This window comes from Echinops telfairi, unplaced genomic scaffold (assembly GCF_000313985.2).
Source record: "Echinops telfairi isolate 266 unplaced genomic scaffold, ASM31398v2 ScPeMD7_7457;HRSCAF=8495, whole genome shotgun sequence".
Lineage (NCBI taxonomy): Eukaryota > Metazoa > Chordata > Mammalia > Afrosoricida > Tenrecidae > Echinops > Echinops telfairi.
In genome coordinates, this window is record NW_022111357.1 from 45,453,162 (window position 1) to 45,468,698 (window position 15,537).

At 62.3% G+C, this 15,537-nt stretch overlaps 3 protein-coding genes across 3 annotated transcripts in view; 2 read left to right on the top strand and 1 right to left on the bottom strand.

Annotated features, from left to right (window-relative positions):
• The window catches only part of ELL (elongation factor for RNA polymerase II), a 29,286-nt gene extending 20,894 nt beyond the window's left edge, over positions 1-8,392 (top strand). The window contains exons 3-11 of the mRNA XM_004705526.2: positions 40-203; positions 888-1,144; positions 2,600-2,724; positions 5,649-5,742; positions 6,266-6,689; positions 7,356-7,422; positions 7,623-7,794; positions 7,886-7,930; positions 8,176-8,392. Of these exons, the coding sequence (XP_004705583.1) occupies positions 40-203; positions 888-1,144; positions 2,600-2,724; positions 5,649-5,742; positions 6,266-6,689; positions 7,356-7,422; positions 7,623-7,794; positions 7,886-7,930; positions 8,176-8,292 (1,465 nt within the window). The 3' untranslated portion in view covers positions 8,293-8,392. The remainder of the gene's footprint in view (positions 1-39; positions 204-887; positions 1,145-2,599; positions 2,725-5,648; positions 5,743-6,265; positions 6,690-7,355; positions 7,423-7,622; positions 7,795-7,885; positions 7,931-8,175) is intronic.
• A 3,839-nt stretch (positions 8,393-12,231) lies between these two features.
• On the top strand, positions 12,232-15,401 carry ISYNA1 (inositol-3-phosphate synthase 1). The gene is made up of 11 exons (XM_004705527.3): positions 12,232-12,276; positions 12,371-12,499; positions 12,592-12,753; positions 13,188-13,320; positions 13,415-13,608; positions 13,817-13,966; positions 14,046-14,261; positions 14,356-14,520; positions 14,613-14,726; positions 14,803-15,020; positions 15,139-15,401. The coding sequence occupies exons 2-11, from the start codon at positions 12,380-12,382 to the stop codon at positions 15,329-15,331; spliced, it is 1,665 nt and encodes a 554-aa protein (XP_004705584.1). The 5' UTR covers positions 12,232-12,276; positions 12,371-12,379; the 3' UTR covers positions 15,332-15,401.
• A 72-nt stretch (positions 15,402-15,473) lies between these two features.
• Positions 15,474-15,537, bottom strand: part of SSBP4 (single stranded DNA binding protein 4) — an 18,766-nt gene continuing 18,702 nt past the window's right edge. Inside the window, exon 17 of the mRNA XM_045299245.1 lies at positions 15,474-15,527. Coding sequence (XP_045155180.1) covers positions 15,474-15,527 — 54 coding nt within the window. The remainder of the gene's footprint in view (positions 15,528-15,537) is intronic.

Genomic DNA, 15,537 nt, shown 5'->3' on the forward strand with positions numbered 1-15,537 from the left:
CGCTGGGCAGCCCATAACCAACCCCTGCTGATCTGGCAGCCGTGGGGATGTCCACCTGGACTGCCTGGGCAGCATCCAGGATAAGATCACCGTGTGTGCCACCGATGACTCCTACCAGAAGGCGCGACAGAGCCTGGCCCAGGCTGAGGAGGAGACTCGGAGCCGCAGCGCCATTGTCATCAAGCCGGGTGGCCGATACCTGGGTGAGGAGGGGCGGGGCAGCACTTTGGCTTGGAGCAGCATCCCTGTCCTGGAGAGAGAGTGGGCCCCAGACATGGCCCCGGAGCCCGTCCCCTGAGTCCTGGGGGCCTTCACACACAGGGAACTGTCACAGTGTCTGGTGTGTGTGTGGTGGCGGGGGGAGGGCTGGGGTGGTGACCAGGGAGATCCAGTCTTCTAGGCCATCCCTCCGGGCCTGTCTGACCCTTGTCCCCCTGAAGTGCAGCCTGTGGCACGTAGGCTGGGCAGTTGCACAGCCGTCGTCTGACCCTTGTGGCACTCTGGGGCTCCGCTGTGGGAAGTGGTTTCTGTGAACTGAGAAACAGACACTGTGCTCTCGGGTGCAGTGGGCCTGTGTGTGTGCTGGGCCTGCAGGCAGGGTCAGGGACCTCCGGCCGCATGTGCAGGTCCAGGGCCACCTTTACCACCTGGGCCCTAAGCACAGTCATGTCATACATATATCAGGAACACAGCACACACATGGCACATGTTAGGTATACAGCTCATGTCACATGTGCAGTTGTGCTTTGTGCCAAGTATTCTCTTCCTCACCCTGGCATCCCCACTAGACCCGCCTCCCAGTGCGACGAGCCTGGGGGGCCTTCCAGCGCCAGGTCTCGGTTCTGCCGTGCACCCCTTTCTTGACCCAGCTCTGCCTTTCCTTTCAGGCAAAAGGGTCCATTTCCGGAAGCCAGCCCCAGGGCCGCCTGACCCCGTGCCCTCCCGGAAGCGGGCCACCCCTGCCAACCCAGCCAGCACTCTCAGGAAGTGCAGCGGTGGGGGTGTCTCCCAGCGGCCGTTTCGTGACCGGGTGCTGCATCTCCTGGCGCTGAGGCCCTACCGAAAGGCTGAGCTGCTGCTGCGTCTGCAGAGGGATGGGCTGTCGCAGCCAGACAAGGACTCACTAGACAGCCTCCTCCAGCAGGTGCAGGGACACACAGGGGCAGCAGGTGGAGGACATGGGGACTCACCTCCTATGAGACTGACTACCGGAGGGTGGGGAGCCAAAGACAGGAGCCTCTCAAAAGCCATTGCACCCCAGCTGTACCCGCTGCAGCCACCCAGCAGGAGGATGGGGGTGCTGGCCACCATGCCCAGGGCTCCTTGTATGGCCTGCGGAGGAGAGGGCTGTGTGTCCTGCAACCTTGGACGGAACAGGCATTGCCATCGTGGCTGCAAAGAATGATGGTGGTTGTCAGGGCTAGGGGAGAGGCTGGAGTGGGGCCCTGCTGCTTCCCACCTCCCTCATGCCAGGTCCCAGGTGACACCCCTTGTAGCAGGTAGCCAGCCCCTCGTGTGGATGTGCGCCCTGACATGGGCCCAGGTCCCCAGGAGGCAGGTGGCTCAGAATGACACCCACCCACTCCGTCAGGGCCGGGTGTGGGAGACGTCAAGAAGCCCTTCTGGCTCCATAGCTCGCAGGGTCTGCCAGAGGGTGTAGGGAGCTTCTAGCAAGCTGTGCCCCCCTCCCGAGCCCTGGGGACTCCTAGAGTGGCTTGTACGGTAGGGCTGGTGGCTGAAGCTTCTGACGATGGACGATGGCCTCCCACTGGCCTCCAGGCACCTGTTGAATCTGTGCCCCAAGCAGAGGAGACAGACACACGCCACGCCTCAGCCGCCACAGCATCCTCTCCCCCACCACGCTAGGTGTGTGTCCCTGGCAGCCTGGTACACTAGCTTCTGGACGCCCTGGGAAGCTGGCACTGGTGCTGGCTGGATGGGAAGACCGCTGGGGCTGTGCTGTTGCCTGTCTGCCCGTCTGGGCAGTGGTGGGGTGTGGGAGCTGCCCCGTGAGGTGGGAAGCATGGGTGAACTGCCCAGGTGGCTGAGCTTGCATTGTGCAGGCCCTCGTTGAGCGCACTGGGCTGAGCATGGCGTGAACATGAGAGGAGGGCGCTGCCTGGCCCAAAGCACCTTCTTAGTGTAGGGAGGTTGGCCCTGCTTCCTGACCCTGCAGGTGCCTCCTGTAGGACAGTGGCTAAGCACATAGGCCTGTCTCGTTCCAGAATGCTACCCAGCCAGCCTTGCAAGCGTCTAGCTAGGGCAGCAACTCCTTCAAGAGGCAGCATCTGAGAGAGGCTGCTATGGGGGCACAGTGGGTGTGCGGGGCCTCGGATTCCAACAGGCCCCTCTGGACGACTCAGCCGTCAGCATGTGGCCCTGGTGCCTGGGCTGTTACTGTGGCAATGTGGACTCCCCTGGCCTCTGACAGACACCAGCCCCCCCTGGCATCTGGTTGGAGGTGGGGAGTGGGGGTGGGGGTGTACACGCACTCAGGGACCAGCTGAGAATTGTGCATCAGTGCCTCCTCTTCGTGTCTGTGGAGGCTGCTGACCCTGGGCTCATGGGTCATGCAGGCGACATCCCGTCCTGTCTGCAGGTGGCCAACGTGAGCACCAAGGACGGCACGTGCACACTCAAGGACAGCATGTACAAGGACGTGCAGCGGGATTGGCCTGGCTACTCAGAGGGTGACCGGCAACTGCTCCAGCGCATGCTCGTCAGGTACTGCCCCCAGGACTCCTGACCCCAGTCCTGGGAACCCCTCTGCTGCCAACCCTGAGGATCCTCCCCTAAGCTGAGAACACCCCACAGTTGACCCCGGGTGACACCCTGATGCTGGGGCACTAGGAGGTCTCTTCCAGGACCTCAGGGTGACCTTACAGGGCTCTCCCCCATCTCCACCTGGAGCTGGGTCTGATGTCAGCAGACCCCATGAGGTGGGGGTTTCCACAGGCCTGTTAGGGATTCAGCCTTTCTCCCCACTTATTCACCATCACGCTAATCCCTACCACCCTGGTCCTCTCTGGCCCCCAAACCTGGCTCTGAGCCTCCTTCCTGTGAGGGGAGCACAAAGAACACGGCCGAACCACTCTCCTCGGGGAGGACTGCACCTCGCTAATTAAATGTGTCCCATGGGTCTCCGGGACCTGAGGTGGGGGTGCCCATGGCTCTGGGGAGAAGGAGGGAGTAGGCTCGGGCAATTAGCGACTTCCTCCTGATCCAGCCGAGGGAAGGGAGGAACTGCTGCGCCAGGTGGATGCGCTCCTTAGGCTTTAAGTGACTAAGTGACTGCTTGGGCGGGCGGGCAGGTGGGGAGCTATTTCCAGGCCCTGCAGGTCAGCTGTTGACAGAACCTGCACCTAGAGCACAGTGAGAGACACCCCCCACACACACACTCACACAAGCCTGGGCCGTTGTGCTAAGGCACCTAGATTTGTCCATGTGAGCGGGCTTACCCTCTCTCCGTGTGGGGAGGCGCTTTGGCTTCTAGGCCCTGATGTACAGCTGAGGCTGGACACTGCCCGCAGACCTGTGCGCACAAGTGGGCCGCTGCCCCTGGGGACCACGCGCCTGAGTGGTCGTCATCTGTGCCCCTTGCTTGAGATTTCCTTCCAGCCCACCTCCTTTGCTGTCTCTTCTCAGGAGCTCCGCCGCCAGGGCCTTGTCTCGTGCAGGGATGTCACTTTTAACTTGCCCTTCCTTCTGTTGTTGAGGGTTCATAGCAGACGCATCCCGTGGCCTCTTTCTGGGGACACTGGGAAATGTGCATGTCCTGCAGCTCACCTGTTTGAGCACTGCTGGCTTCCTTCCCAAGGTTGTGCAGCCACTGCCTGTCTGATTCCAGAACGTTCTCATCCTCCCCAGAGGAGACTCATGTGCCCATTAGCCGTCTCTCCCAGCCCCTCTCCAGCTCCTGGCAACCAGGCATCCACTGCTCACCGTCTCTGGCTGAGCTGTTCTGCACATTCCCGATCAGTGGGTCATTTCTGTGTCTGCCTTTGCTTGGCTTAGCAAGGTGCTCTCACGGCCCCTCCATGTCCGAGTGGGAGTCGGTGCCTTCCTCCTGGTGCGTGTGGGTTATCCATCTTGTTGGCGTGTGTCCACCTGCTGGCTCCTGTGAACTGTGCTGCAGTGGCATTCCTGGACAGGCGCCGTGGTGGACACGTGTTTTTCTGTCCCCACACTAAATGCCTCAGAAGGACCGAGTTGGGTCACATGGTAACTGTTTCTGTGGGGTGAGGAGCCGCCAGGCTGTTTCTGCGCCAGGTGACAGTCCCACCAGCAATGATCAAGGGTCCCAGTCACCCCACATCCCTGTCAACACTCGTTAGTCTCCGTTTTTCTGACACTTGCCATCCAAAGTGAGGTGGCGTGTTGCCATGGTTGGTGAGGCACGCAGGGTCCCTGCGCCGTGCAAACACAATGTCCGTGAGTGGACGCAGCTGCCCACTGGGAGGCGAGAGGTCCAAGTCCACTCCTGGGTGATGGCCTTCCTCCAAAGGCGCTGTCGACTGACGCGTGGCTGCTCCACGGCAGCTGGTTTCGGGGTTGGGGGTGAAAGTAGCACACACTGAACGGGCTCTCATGGTAGCTTCGGGGGTGAGCTTTCACTGCATGCCCATGTGTCGTTCCTCCGTTGTAGTTTCGCTTCGTCCATCGCCCAGCTCTCCAGCCGACCCCTCAGCTGTAAAGCAGGGCGGGCTCCCAGGAATGCGACTGCTTCTGCTTTAGGAGCCTTGCCCTCCTTCAGAGTGACCCTCTTTACTTTGGGGCAAAACGGATTCTCAGAGGGGACCTCCGGGGATAGTTTCCATTCAGGGTTTGTAGAGCCTATTGGGGCTGTGGTCTGGGCGACTCCTTCAGATTCTGTGGGCCCTGGAAGTCTGTGCCATGTTTCCCTCCTGCGTGGTCAGGATCTGTTTTGCTTCTGATCGGAAAGGTCGGTAGTGGTAGTGGGCACCTGGCTTTTCTGATCTACTTTTCTGGCTTTAATGATTGATGGCATTGAGCATCTTCCGTGTGCATTTTTAGTCTCCATACATGTCTCTTCAAGTCCTTTGCCTTTCTAAGTATGTAGATTGTTTCTCTGTATGTAGATGTCTCTTCCCCGTCTGTAGTCCCTCCTTTAAAAGGTGGTGTTTTGCTTGTCTGCCCATCTTCAGGGTTTCTGACATGGGACGGTGGCGACCTGGACACACTGGTACAGCCTCTTCGGGGCCGTTGAGGGGCCCTGATACCCCATGGCCAGGCCCAGCCCCCGCTGAGCTCCTGCACCCATCCATGCTGCCCCAGTGTCTCCTTGGATCTTCTGTGGCAGATGTCTGTGCTCTGGCTCTCTAAGGGCACCGCTGCCCTAGGCAGGGCCCTCTTCCCCATCCAGAGTAGAGGTGTTGGCCTCAGCGCTCCAGCAGGCAGTGGGGCCGGGCCTCCCAGCAATGTTTCCTGGAGCGGCTTCCACAAGCGTTCATGTTCACACAGGGGACTCCTGTGGGGCTCTAGGCCAGCACCACGGGGGCCCATCTAGCCCCCTCACTCCAGCCAGCCAGGACGAAATCCCTCCCCCTTCATTCTTCTTCTGGCTCTGGAACACTGGAAGACATACCCTGCACTGCTGCTCACCCTCCAACCGTCTCCTTCCCCCTCAGGAAGCTGTGCCAGCCACAGGGTGCCGGGCCCGTCCCTGGGGACCCTGCTGCCAGCCCTCCAAGGGAGCATGGGAATGCCTCCTCCCTGCCACAGGTAGGGCCGAGCCGGGGGCATCATGGAGTGGGGCTTGTGGCTCCTCCTCGGGGTTTCCCATGCGTGGGGGTGGGGGTAGGGGAGGCAGGAAAGGGCTGGCTGAGAGCTGCCCTGACTTCAGTCCCCTATTTCTATGTCCCTCCATGAGGACTCACCTCCCAGCGCAGCAGAACAGGAGACCAGGGAAGGGTGTCAGCCCAGCCCCATAGGCTCAGGGGCCTACTTTGGCACCGCCCACACGATCAGTTACAGTTTGCCCAAGGTGGCCTGGGGTCCTGGACTGGGCTGGGACAATAATCACTGGTTCCCTATGCCACTAGGACAGGCGCTAAGCCGGCAATTCAGGCCCCCAGGGGGCGCAAGTAGGCTGGAGCTGGGCAAAGGTGTCAGACTACAAGTGTGTGGGTGCCACCGTGTGGCCAGAGTGAGCCCTGCAGCCTGTGCTGGCTTCCACTGGCCCCGGCAGCTGAGCTTGCTCCCACACGGACCGCCCCCGTAATCCAGTCACCGCTTTCCTCCACAGAAGCGGCCACAGCCTCCTGACTTCATCGATCCCCTCGCCAGCAAGAAGCCTCGGATATCACACTTTGCCCAGCGTACCCAGCCTGCCATCAACGGGAAACTGAATCCACCCCTTAACCGTGCTGCTCCCAACCCCCCAATGCCTGAGCCCCTGAGGCCCCACGACCCCCTGGCTGATGTTAGCAATGACCTGAGCCACACAGAACCTCCTGAGGCAGGAGGCCCAGGCCCTGCTGAGCGCCTGCACCCACCCCCATCCCCAGATTGCACCCAGCCCAGCCGGCCCCATGGCAAGGCCAAGAAGAAGTCCAAGAAGCACCGGGACAAGGAACGGTTACCCAGGGACCGGCCCCGGGGCTCGAAACCCAACCTAGAGCCCGTGGAGAGCTCGGGCAGCACCGTCGGAACCCCGCCAGACGCCCCAGGTAGGTTGGGGGTGGGGGGCTGCCACAGGGAGCTCGCCACATTCTGTACCCCATGAGCGAGCTCCACAATCCCTTGGGCCTTACACTGAGCCTGGGGTCAGCCATGGGTGCCTCCTGTCCTGCTGGGGCACTCAGGTCTGCAGGGGTGTTCACGAGAAGAGGACAAATATTAGGGGAGGAGAGCTTCAGGCTCCCACCCTGGTGAAGGTGGGAAGTTGCCTCCAGGGAAATGGCTGTGGGGCCTGGAGGCTGCCAGTGGCCCTGGTGGGCAGGCCCCATCCTGGGTGGTCACTAGAGTCCTAGAGCTTGAGGAGGAGGCTGGGCCTGGCCTCTGAGCTGTTGAGCAGTGACCACACCACCTGGGCAGAGAGGGCTTGGGAAGCGTGGCCAGAGGAGGCATTGGGAAACTGCAGGGCCGCAGGAGCGCGAGTTAGAAACAACTCAGGGTGTGGTGGCAGCCTAGACCCCCGCCGTGGGCAAGACTACATGTCCCGGCAGTGGTGATGCTGCTGGCCAGTGTCTACTTGGATGCCTCTTCAAGTCTGGCTCTGGTCTGCTTTGCCTCTGGGCCCACCACCCTGCCGCGTGCAAGTACCTGCTTGCCATGGGTGGGTGGGTGGGGTCTGGGCATTATGGGCCTTGTGACAGCACATCTGTTCTCTACAGGGTTGAATGGTGCCTGCCATAGTGCCAGCATCCCCACCTCCACCTCAGACACACCTGATTACTTACTGTGAGTACCAGGCTGTCCCCCATCCCACGCCACTGTGCTCAGCAGCCAGCCTGTCCTGTGACCCGCTGGTGGCAGAGACTGGCGGCCAGGAAGAGCGTGTTGATGTGCTCTCGGCCAGGCCTCTGAGCCACCCAAGCTCCCCTGGGTGGGGTACCCCGGGGGGAGGCCTGGCCCTGGACCTGGCTCTCTCCCCCTGCCAGGAAGTACTCAGCCATCTCGTCCTCGGAGCAGCGGCAGAGCTACAAGAATGACTTCAACTCAGAGTACAGCGAGTACCGCGACCTGCACGCCCGCATCGAGCGCATCACGCGACGCTTCACACAACTCGACGCCCAGCTCCGGCAGCTCTCCCAGGGCTCCCCGGAGTATGAGGTGGGGCCCCCTCACCCTCTCTGGACACCAGGGGGCTGGGGTTGGCAGAGTCCCGCAGGCGGGTGATGCCCTCTCTCCTCCCTCCCCCCAGACCACTCGAGGGCAGATCTTACAGGAGTACCGGAAAATAAAAAAGGTGGGTCTGTTTGGGGAGAGAGCTGGGTGGGTCCCCAGGTACCCCCATTGTCCCCCACCGCTCCCCAGGGTGGAAGGGAATCTCTGGGCTGCACTTTGGTGACTGGCTCTGTCTGTGTCTTCAAAGCCTCCCGGCTTGCCCCCCTACCCCCACCCCCAGAGAGGCCTCTGGCCACCCCATCAGCAGAGTTGGCACTGGTCCCCGAGGTCACCAAGTGTCCCTGCCTCTCCCCCCCCCCCCCGCAGACAAACACCCACTACAGCCAGGAAAAGCAGCGGTGCGAGTACCTGCACAGCAAGCTGGCCCACATCAAGAGGCTCATCGCCGAGTACGACCAGCGGCAGGCGCCCTCCTGGCACTAGCTGGAGGCGCTGGGCGACAGGCGCCGCCCAGGGACCAGTGGCCTTGTGGCCTGCCCCCGCCACGTGGACCCTTGTGGATGATAGGGTCTGGGGGACAAACGGTGGGAAAGAGCATTTATTTAAGTAATAAATGGAAGGACACTCGCTTCTCTGAAGCCACTGGTGGACACCAGGGTCCTGGCGGCGGGGCCTCAGGCTGCGCCACCCTCCCAGCCGTGGCTCAAGATGGGCTGGGCGTCTTTTCTAGTTTTATACGAATAGCCACTTTTAGCTACTGCGAGGAGACTCGTCTATTTTTGTACGAAGAGAAAAAGCCCTTTTTATACCTGTGCCTCCTGCTGCCTGTGGCCCTGTGCCCAGCTCCTCTGTGCAGTATCACGGCCACTGGGGCGAGTACTGTTCTGAATGAGGACCCTGGGTAGTGACCGTTGGGGGCCATTTCTGAGGAGCCTGGCCCAGGGCCATTGTATACAGGGCCATCCATCAGGTCCCTGTAAGCTGGGGTGATCTCTGGTCAGCTGACCCCTGCCTTCCCCCACCTGCCCCAGGATCTTGGAGCAAGTGGGCAGCTCTATTTCAAGAGCCCCAGCTGGCACAGAGCAGCTGTGGGCCAGGGGCTTGCGGGGCCCAGTTGTCCTGGGAGGTGCCAGGCCCGTGGCCCCAACTAGCCTGCTATTCCCTGTGCTCAGCTGCCCACCGGAAGGCCCGGGTGCTCCCCCAGGTGGCCGATGAGTCCTCAGCGCCCCCTTTGCTGCTGCTGCTATTGCTGTTTGTCTGTCCGCCCTCGGGGGCCAAGACCCCCTCCTCTGAGGCCCCAGGGTCGCACTCAGGGAAGGAGGGGCTGGGGGCGCGGCTTCGTGGGCCCCCAATTGCTGCTTTGTTGCTGTGCCTAGTGCGCCCCCAATCCCCGCGGGGCCAGGAATCCCACCAAGCTGTGCTGTCTGGAATGGGCCCTCAACGAGGTGGACCTGCAGAAACGTGGACCCTCCTCAGTGGTCGCAGGGACGCAGTCACCACCCGCTCCTGGGCACACGTCCCCAGGAGGCCCCGCCCCCGCCAGCTATACCCTTCCTTAGTGTTTGCTGTTCCCCTTTTAAGGACTGGTGACGCTCAGAGGTGGCTTGTGCTCTGGGGGCTGGTAGAGGACAAGTCTGACAGACTGATCCTGCTCTGTCCCGCCCCGTGCTGTGGAGCAAGGCCACTCTGAGCCACGGAGTTGGTGTTTACAAGGACTTCTCACTTTTGCCAAAATGTTACAGTCGAGGGGCACCGTGGCTTCAGTTTCCTCGTGTTTTATTAAAAGAGCTAGTGTTCTTTTTGTACACTAAGCAGGTGAATGCTGAAGTTTTTCAACCTACAATAAATTTCACTGAACCAAATCGGGGCTCTGGTGGCCCTCCTGTGCTCATGTCTGTCCCTAGACCCGCTCCTACATCGCTGCCTGAGGGCAGCCAGTGGGTGGCTCTGGTAGGGGAGGTGGCTCTGGGGCCAGTCAGAATGAAGGACGGGGCCGGGGCCAGCGGGCTAGAGGAGCAAGGGCAGGTGTGTGACCAGGGAAAGACCACATTCTCTGACGGAAAGGGATGTGTGTGTGTGTGTGTGTGTCTGGTGGGGGACCTCCGCTGGGACACTGAGTCCCAGAGGGTGCCGGTAGGGATGGCCATCTGTGTCCCCTGGTTTAAGGGAACCCTGAGCCTGGAGGCCAGTTGCTCTGTGCAGCAGCAGGGGCGGGGACAGCTTGCGTGAGGAAGGAAAACCAAGGGAGACAAGGCAGTGAGGCCTGCACACTCACTCCCACGGTCACTGCAGACTGGGGGGCAGTGGGCAGTCGGCTGGCTGTGGCCTTGGCTCAGGTTCTGAGAGACACGGGAGTAGCTGCCAGCAGCCAAGGGGCAGTGTGTACAAGTCACACAGATAACATCTTCTTTGTCTTCATCCTCCGGGCATCACCGCCCCTGCCTGGCACCTCCTCTGACCCACCACTGCCCAGCAGCCAGCTGCACCCCCACCTGCCACTCCTGCAACTGCCTGTTTGTTCACTTTTGGCTTGAGAATCCCACACCCTTGGGCCCCAGTGTTCTTGGGCCTGTCCCTTGTACCATAGCAGGGAGATGACCTCTAAATGGCCTGGGATTATAGGGCCCAACCATCTGCTGCCTACTCCCTGACCTGAATCATGTGCACCCTGTGGCCCTCCTTGCACCCTGGCTCTTGTAGCAGCCAAGCCCCCGCCCCTCCAGGCTATGGCTGGCGCTTCCGTCTCCTTACTGTGCTACATGATTTGCTCTGTCCCTGCCATCCCCACCCAACTTCTCCAAGAGGGGTGCCTGGGCCTGTGTCCCCCACCTATGAATGTTGGGGTGCCTGTCGGGTCCTGAGCTGTTGTATCCTTTGTATGTTCCTCACATGTGGCCATAAGATTCCCTCACCCCATTCCTGGGCCTGATACCCCCACTTTTTTACTTCCCTAGTTGCCAGCAAACTCCTCTTCATACCTCAAAACCCTTCCTAGTGGCCACCTTCATTAGGAAGCCTTTCCAGCCCTCTTTGGCGTGCCCCTACCCCTGGTCCCCACTGGCTGGGTGGCCAAGTCTTGCTTCCCCGTGTAACAGACAAGAGTCTCCAGGGCTAGGCCTGGCCCAGGCCCCTGGAGCTCCCACTCTAAGGCCAGGCCCCAACCAAACATCCCATCTATCCACCTTTTGGGTCAGCTCCAGCCATGGAAATTTTCCGGCTGGAGAAGGCCACTTGTTTTGGAAAGTTCCTGGGGGAGCCGCCTGCCCCACTGGTTTCCCACGCTCCCTTATCGCCTGGCTAGCTAGAGGGGGCCCCCGCCACTGCTGATGGGCCAGCCGCCTTCCTCCTCATGGCCTGCCTGCCCTCAGCCAATCCTGCTGCAGGTGGGGGAACCAAGGCCACTGGGGAAACATCTCAGCAGCCACCCCCAGTCTACCCTGTCATGGCAGGTGATGGGCGTAGGGGTGGGGCAGGGAGAAGGGGGGTCCCAGGCTGACAGTTGAATTTTACCTGGTCCCTGAGAAATCCTCCATGCTCTCTGTCCTGGAAACTGGCTTACTGCGGAGAACCAGACGCCCCACGTGACTGAGATAAACCTCCCAGATGCCCCCCTGTTGACCAGACCCAGGCCCTCTTAAATCCCCATTCTGCTTGTGCCAGTCAGGAGTAACCCAGGGTTGGCCCTGGGGATCTGGCAGAAACAAAGTGTCCTCCTTTCCCAGGCAGCCCCTGAACTTTGTCTACCCTCCCCAGAGGCGGCAGGCTGTCCCCCTCCTGCAGGGCCCCTCTGAGGAGGAGCTGCTGACCTCAGCAAAAAGCAATCCCCCTGCCAGCCCACCCCCACAAGCCTGCGCTGCACGAACAGCTCTGCCCTGTAATTGTGTCTCAATGTCCATAGGAGAGAAACACCTCCCAGTACCCCGGGGCCCTTGCAGAGGTTGGGCCTGTGCCTTCTCAGTGGAGCCCACCCCACCCCCGCACTGTTATTGCCTCTCCACAAGTGTTTTCATTGGGTGAGGCTCGGGGAGCCTTGCAGGGTACAGAGAGTGAGCATGCTGTGGGCTCTACTGAGCGTGGTTTCGAGCTTTGGGGGGCGCCCTGACCCAGGAACGCGTCTGATACTGGGGTCTCAGTCCTGATTTGGCTTTCTGCTGGTCCACACACCCCCCGCTGCTGCCTCAGTTTCCTCTGCGGGCAATAGGACTCAAATCTCGGTGTCTAGAAGCCTGACTGCCCTGGCCGTGCCCCCACCGCCGGCGACCACCCGACAGCACTTGGCCTTGTACTCAGTAGAGAAGGGGCTGCAGGCATCGCCCCCCCGCCCCCCGGAGGCCGCGCTCCCTCCTGGAGCCCCTCCCTCGGGGGCGGGGCCGGGGGCGGGGCCGGGGGCGGGGCCGCGGCTCTTTTCCCCAGGAGCCTGAGCGTCCCGCAGGCTCGCGCTGCCTGCTCCGCGCCCGCTCTGGACTGGTGAGTGTGTCCCGCGGGTCCCGCCACCCCGCTCGTCCTAGAACCGGGGCCACTGGCTCGCGTCCCCGGCTGACTGCCTGTCCACCATCCCCAGCCCGCCGCGATGGAGGCCGCCGCCGAGTTTGTGGTTGAGAGCCCCGACGTGGTCTACGGCCCCGAGGCCATCGAGGCGCAGTACGAGTACCGGACGACTCGCGTCATCCGTGAGGGCGCTGTCCTCAAGGTGGGCAGCCCGCCCAACGGTCCCACCGCCGAGCAGAGGGGGCAGGGCGGGCCGGGGGCACCCCAGACTCAGCGCCGCCGCCTCCCTCCCAGGTGCACCCCACGTCCACGCGCTTCACCTTCCGGACGAGCCGGCAGGTACCCCGCCTCGGGGTCATGCTCGTCGGCTGGGGCGGCAACAACGGCTCCACGCTGACCGCCGCCGTGCTGGCCAACCGGCTGCGCTTGTCCTGGCCCACGCGTACGGGACGCAAGGTGGGGGCGCGTGGGAAGAGGATTCCACCAGGGGATCCCACGGGGGAGGGCGCCCCGTGGGGGCTAGGAGGGTCCACTGGGAGGGAAGGCAGTTGGGAGGTCTCCCGTGGGGAGCAGATTCTACTAGAGACGGGTGGCCGCTCCGCAAGGGACAGGGGCTTTACCGAGGTGGAGGGGACAGGAGTGTCTCCGCAGGGAAAGGAGCGCCATTGAAGATTCCACAGAGGGAGGGGACTCCATGGGGGTCCGTCCGGTGGTATTGCTTCCGGGGGCGGGGGAGAAGAGTCCACCGAGGGGGAGGGGGCGTCCGCGAAGGGCGTGGTCTCTGTGGGGCGGGGCCTCCGGCGGAATGACCGAGCCACCGAGGCGGGGCCAGGGCGGGGGCCAGGTCTCCTCGGCTCGGCTCCGCCCCTCACCCGGCCTGTTATCCCCAGGAAGCCAATTACTATGGCTCGCTGACGCAGGCCGGCACCGTGAGCCTGGGCCTGGATGCTGAGGGCCGCGAGGTGCACGTGCCCTTCCGCGCTCTGCTACCTATGGTGACTCCTGATGACCTGGAGTTTGACGGTGCGTGGGGCCCTGGCGGGGGTGGGGGGAGGGCCGCACAGCGGGCAGTGTCCTGGAGAGCCGTGAGCCTGACCAGCCTGAGGGTCGCCCCCAGGCTGGGACATCTCATCACTGAACCTGGCCCAGGCTATGCGGCGTGCGCAGGTGCTGGATTGGGGGTTGCAGGAGCAGCTGTGGTCCCACATGGAGAGCCTGCGCCCTCGCCCTTCTGTCTACATTCCGGAGTTCATCGCGGCCAACCAGGGCACCCGTGCAGACAACCTCATCCCGGGCACACGTGCGCAGCAGGTGCCACTTTGGTCCCTGCCACGTCTTTACCCCTTTAAGAAAACAAACCTGGCCTTTGCCGATTATTGTTCCGCCACCTCCACCTATTGCCTCCTCCCCATGGGCTCCCCCCTTTCGTATGCCCCCCCCCCCACAGTTCAGGCCCCACTTCAAGCTTGGGGAACTGAAGGCCTGGGCGCTTTGTCTCCCTCCTCCCACCTTCCCCCAGCTGGAACAGATCCGCAAGGACATCCGAGACTTCTGGACCAGCAAGGGACTGGACAAGGTCATCGTGCTGTGGACAGCCAACACTGAGCGCTTTTGCGACGTGGTCCCAGGCTGCAATGACACCGCTGAGAACCTGCTTCGAACCATTGAGGTGGGAGTATGCTGAGGCTGGCCGGGCCGGGATCGGGGCCCAGCTCCTTGGCTGACTTCCTCCTGCCCCATATCCACAGGCCGGTGGGGAGGTGTCCCCATCCACGCTCTTTGCTGTGGCCAGCATCCTGGAGGGCTGTGCCTTCCTCAACGGGTCCCCCCAGAACACACTGGTGCCGGGGGCACTGGAGCTAGCTCGGCAGCACCGTGTTTTCGTGGGCGGGGATGACTTCAAGACTGGCCAGACCAAGGTCAAGTCTGTGCTGGTGGACTTTCTCATCAGCTCTGGGCTCAAGGTGAGAGACCAGGGGTGATTGGGGTGGGGGGTCAAGAGCGCAGGGCTGGGAGAAAGGACCCCGTGGAGTACCACAGGACTGTTGTCGCCGGCAGACCATGTCCATCGTGAGCTACAACCACCTGGGCAACAACGACGGGCAGAACCTGTCTGCTCCATCGCAGTTCCGCTCCAAGGAGGTGTCCAAGAGCAATGTGGTGGACGACATGGTGCTCAGTAACCCAGTGCTCTACACGCCTGGCGAGGGGCCTGACCACTGTGTGCGTGAGGACCTGGGGGCCCCCCCGAGGCAGGCAGGGAGGGGGGTACCCAGCAGCTGGTGCCAGACTTCTTGTGGTCCCCTGCCCCCCAGGTGGTAATCAAGTACGTGCCTTACGTGGGCGACAGCAAGCGGGCCCTGGACGAGTACACCTCAGAGCTGATGCTGGGCGGCACCAACACCCTGGTGTTGCACAACACCTGCGAGGTGCAGGGGTGAGGGTGAGGGCGGATGGTTGGTGACCCACCCAGGGTACCATCCACTCACACCCCCACCTTCCCAGGATTCGCTGCTGGCCACGCCCATCATGCTGGACCTGGTGCTGCTGACGGAGCTGTGCCAGCGAGTGAGCTTCTGCACGGACAGGGACCCGGAGCCACAGGGCTTCCACTCGGTGCTGGCCCTACTTGGCTTCCTTTTTAAGGCACCGTTAGTGCCCCCCGGCAGCCCTGTGGTCAACGCCCTCTTCCGCCAACGCAGCTGCATTGAGAATATTCTCAAGTGAGTGGGGTGCGCCTGAGGGGCTCGCGGTGTGCTGGTTGGGGTGGGGCTGGAGTGGGGGACCCCGGTGGCCTTCCCAGCCATTCCTGGTCCCCTGAGTCCCCCTGTGGCCCTCCAGGGCCTGTCTGGGACTTCCACCACAGAACCACATGCTGCTGGAGCACAAGATGGAGCGCCCAGACCCTGTACTCAAGCCGACTGGGCCCGTGACCCACCATCCTGTGCTGTACAGTAAAGGGCCAGTACCGGCCGCCACCAACGGCTGCACTGGCGATGCCAATGGCCATCTGCAGGCCGAGGCCACCCCCTGAGGCTGCAAAGTCTGCTGGCACCACCCCCCCTTCCCCACCCAGATTAATAAAGCTGGCGCCACTATCACAATGAAGCCTTTTGTGCCTGATGTCTCCCCACCAGGGATCCCCCATCCCACCCTTGTCTGCCTCAGGCCTGGCCCTACTCTTCCAGCTGGTACTGAGCCTGTCCTTCCAAACCCAGTTGCTGTCCCCCCTGCCCCCCA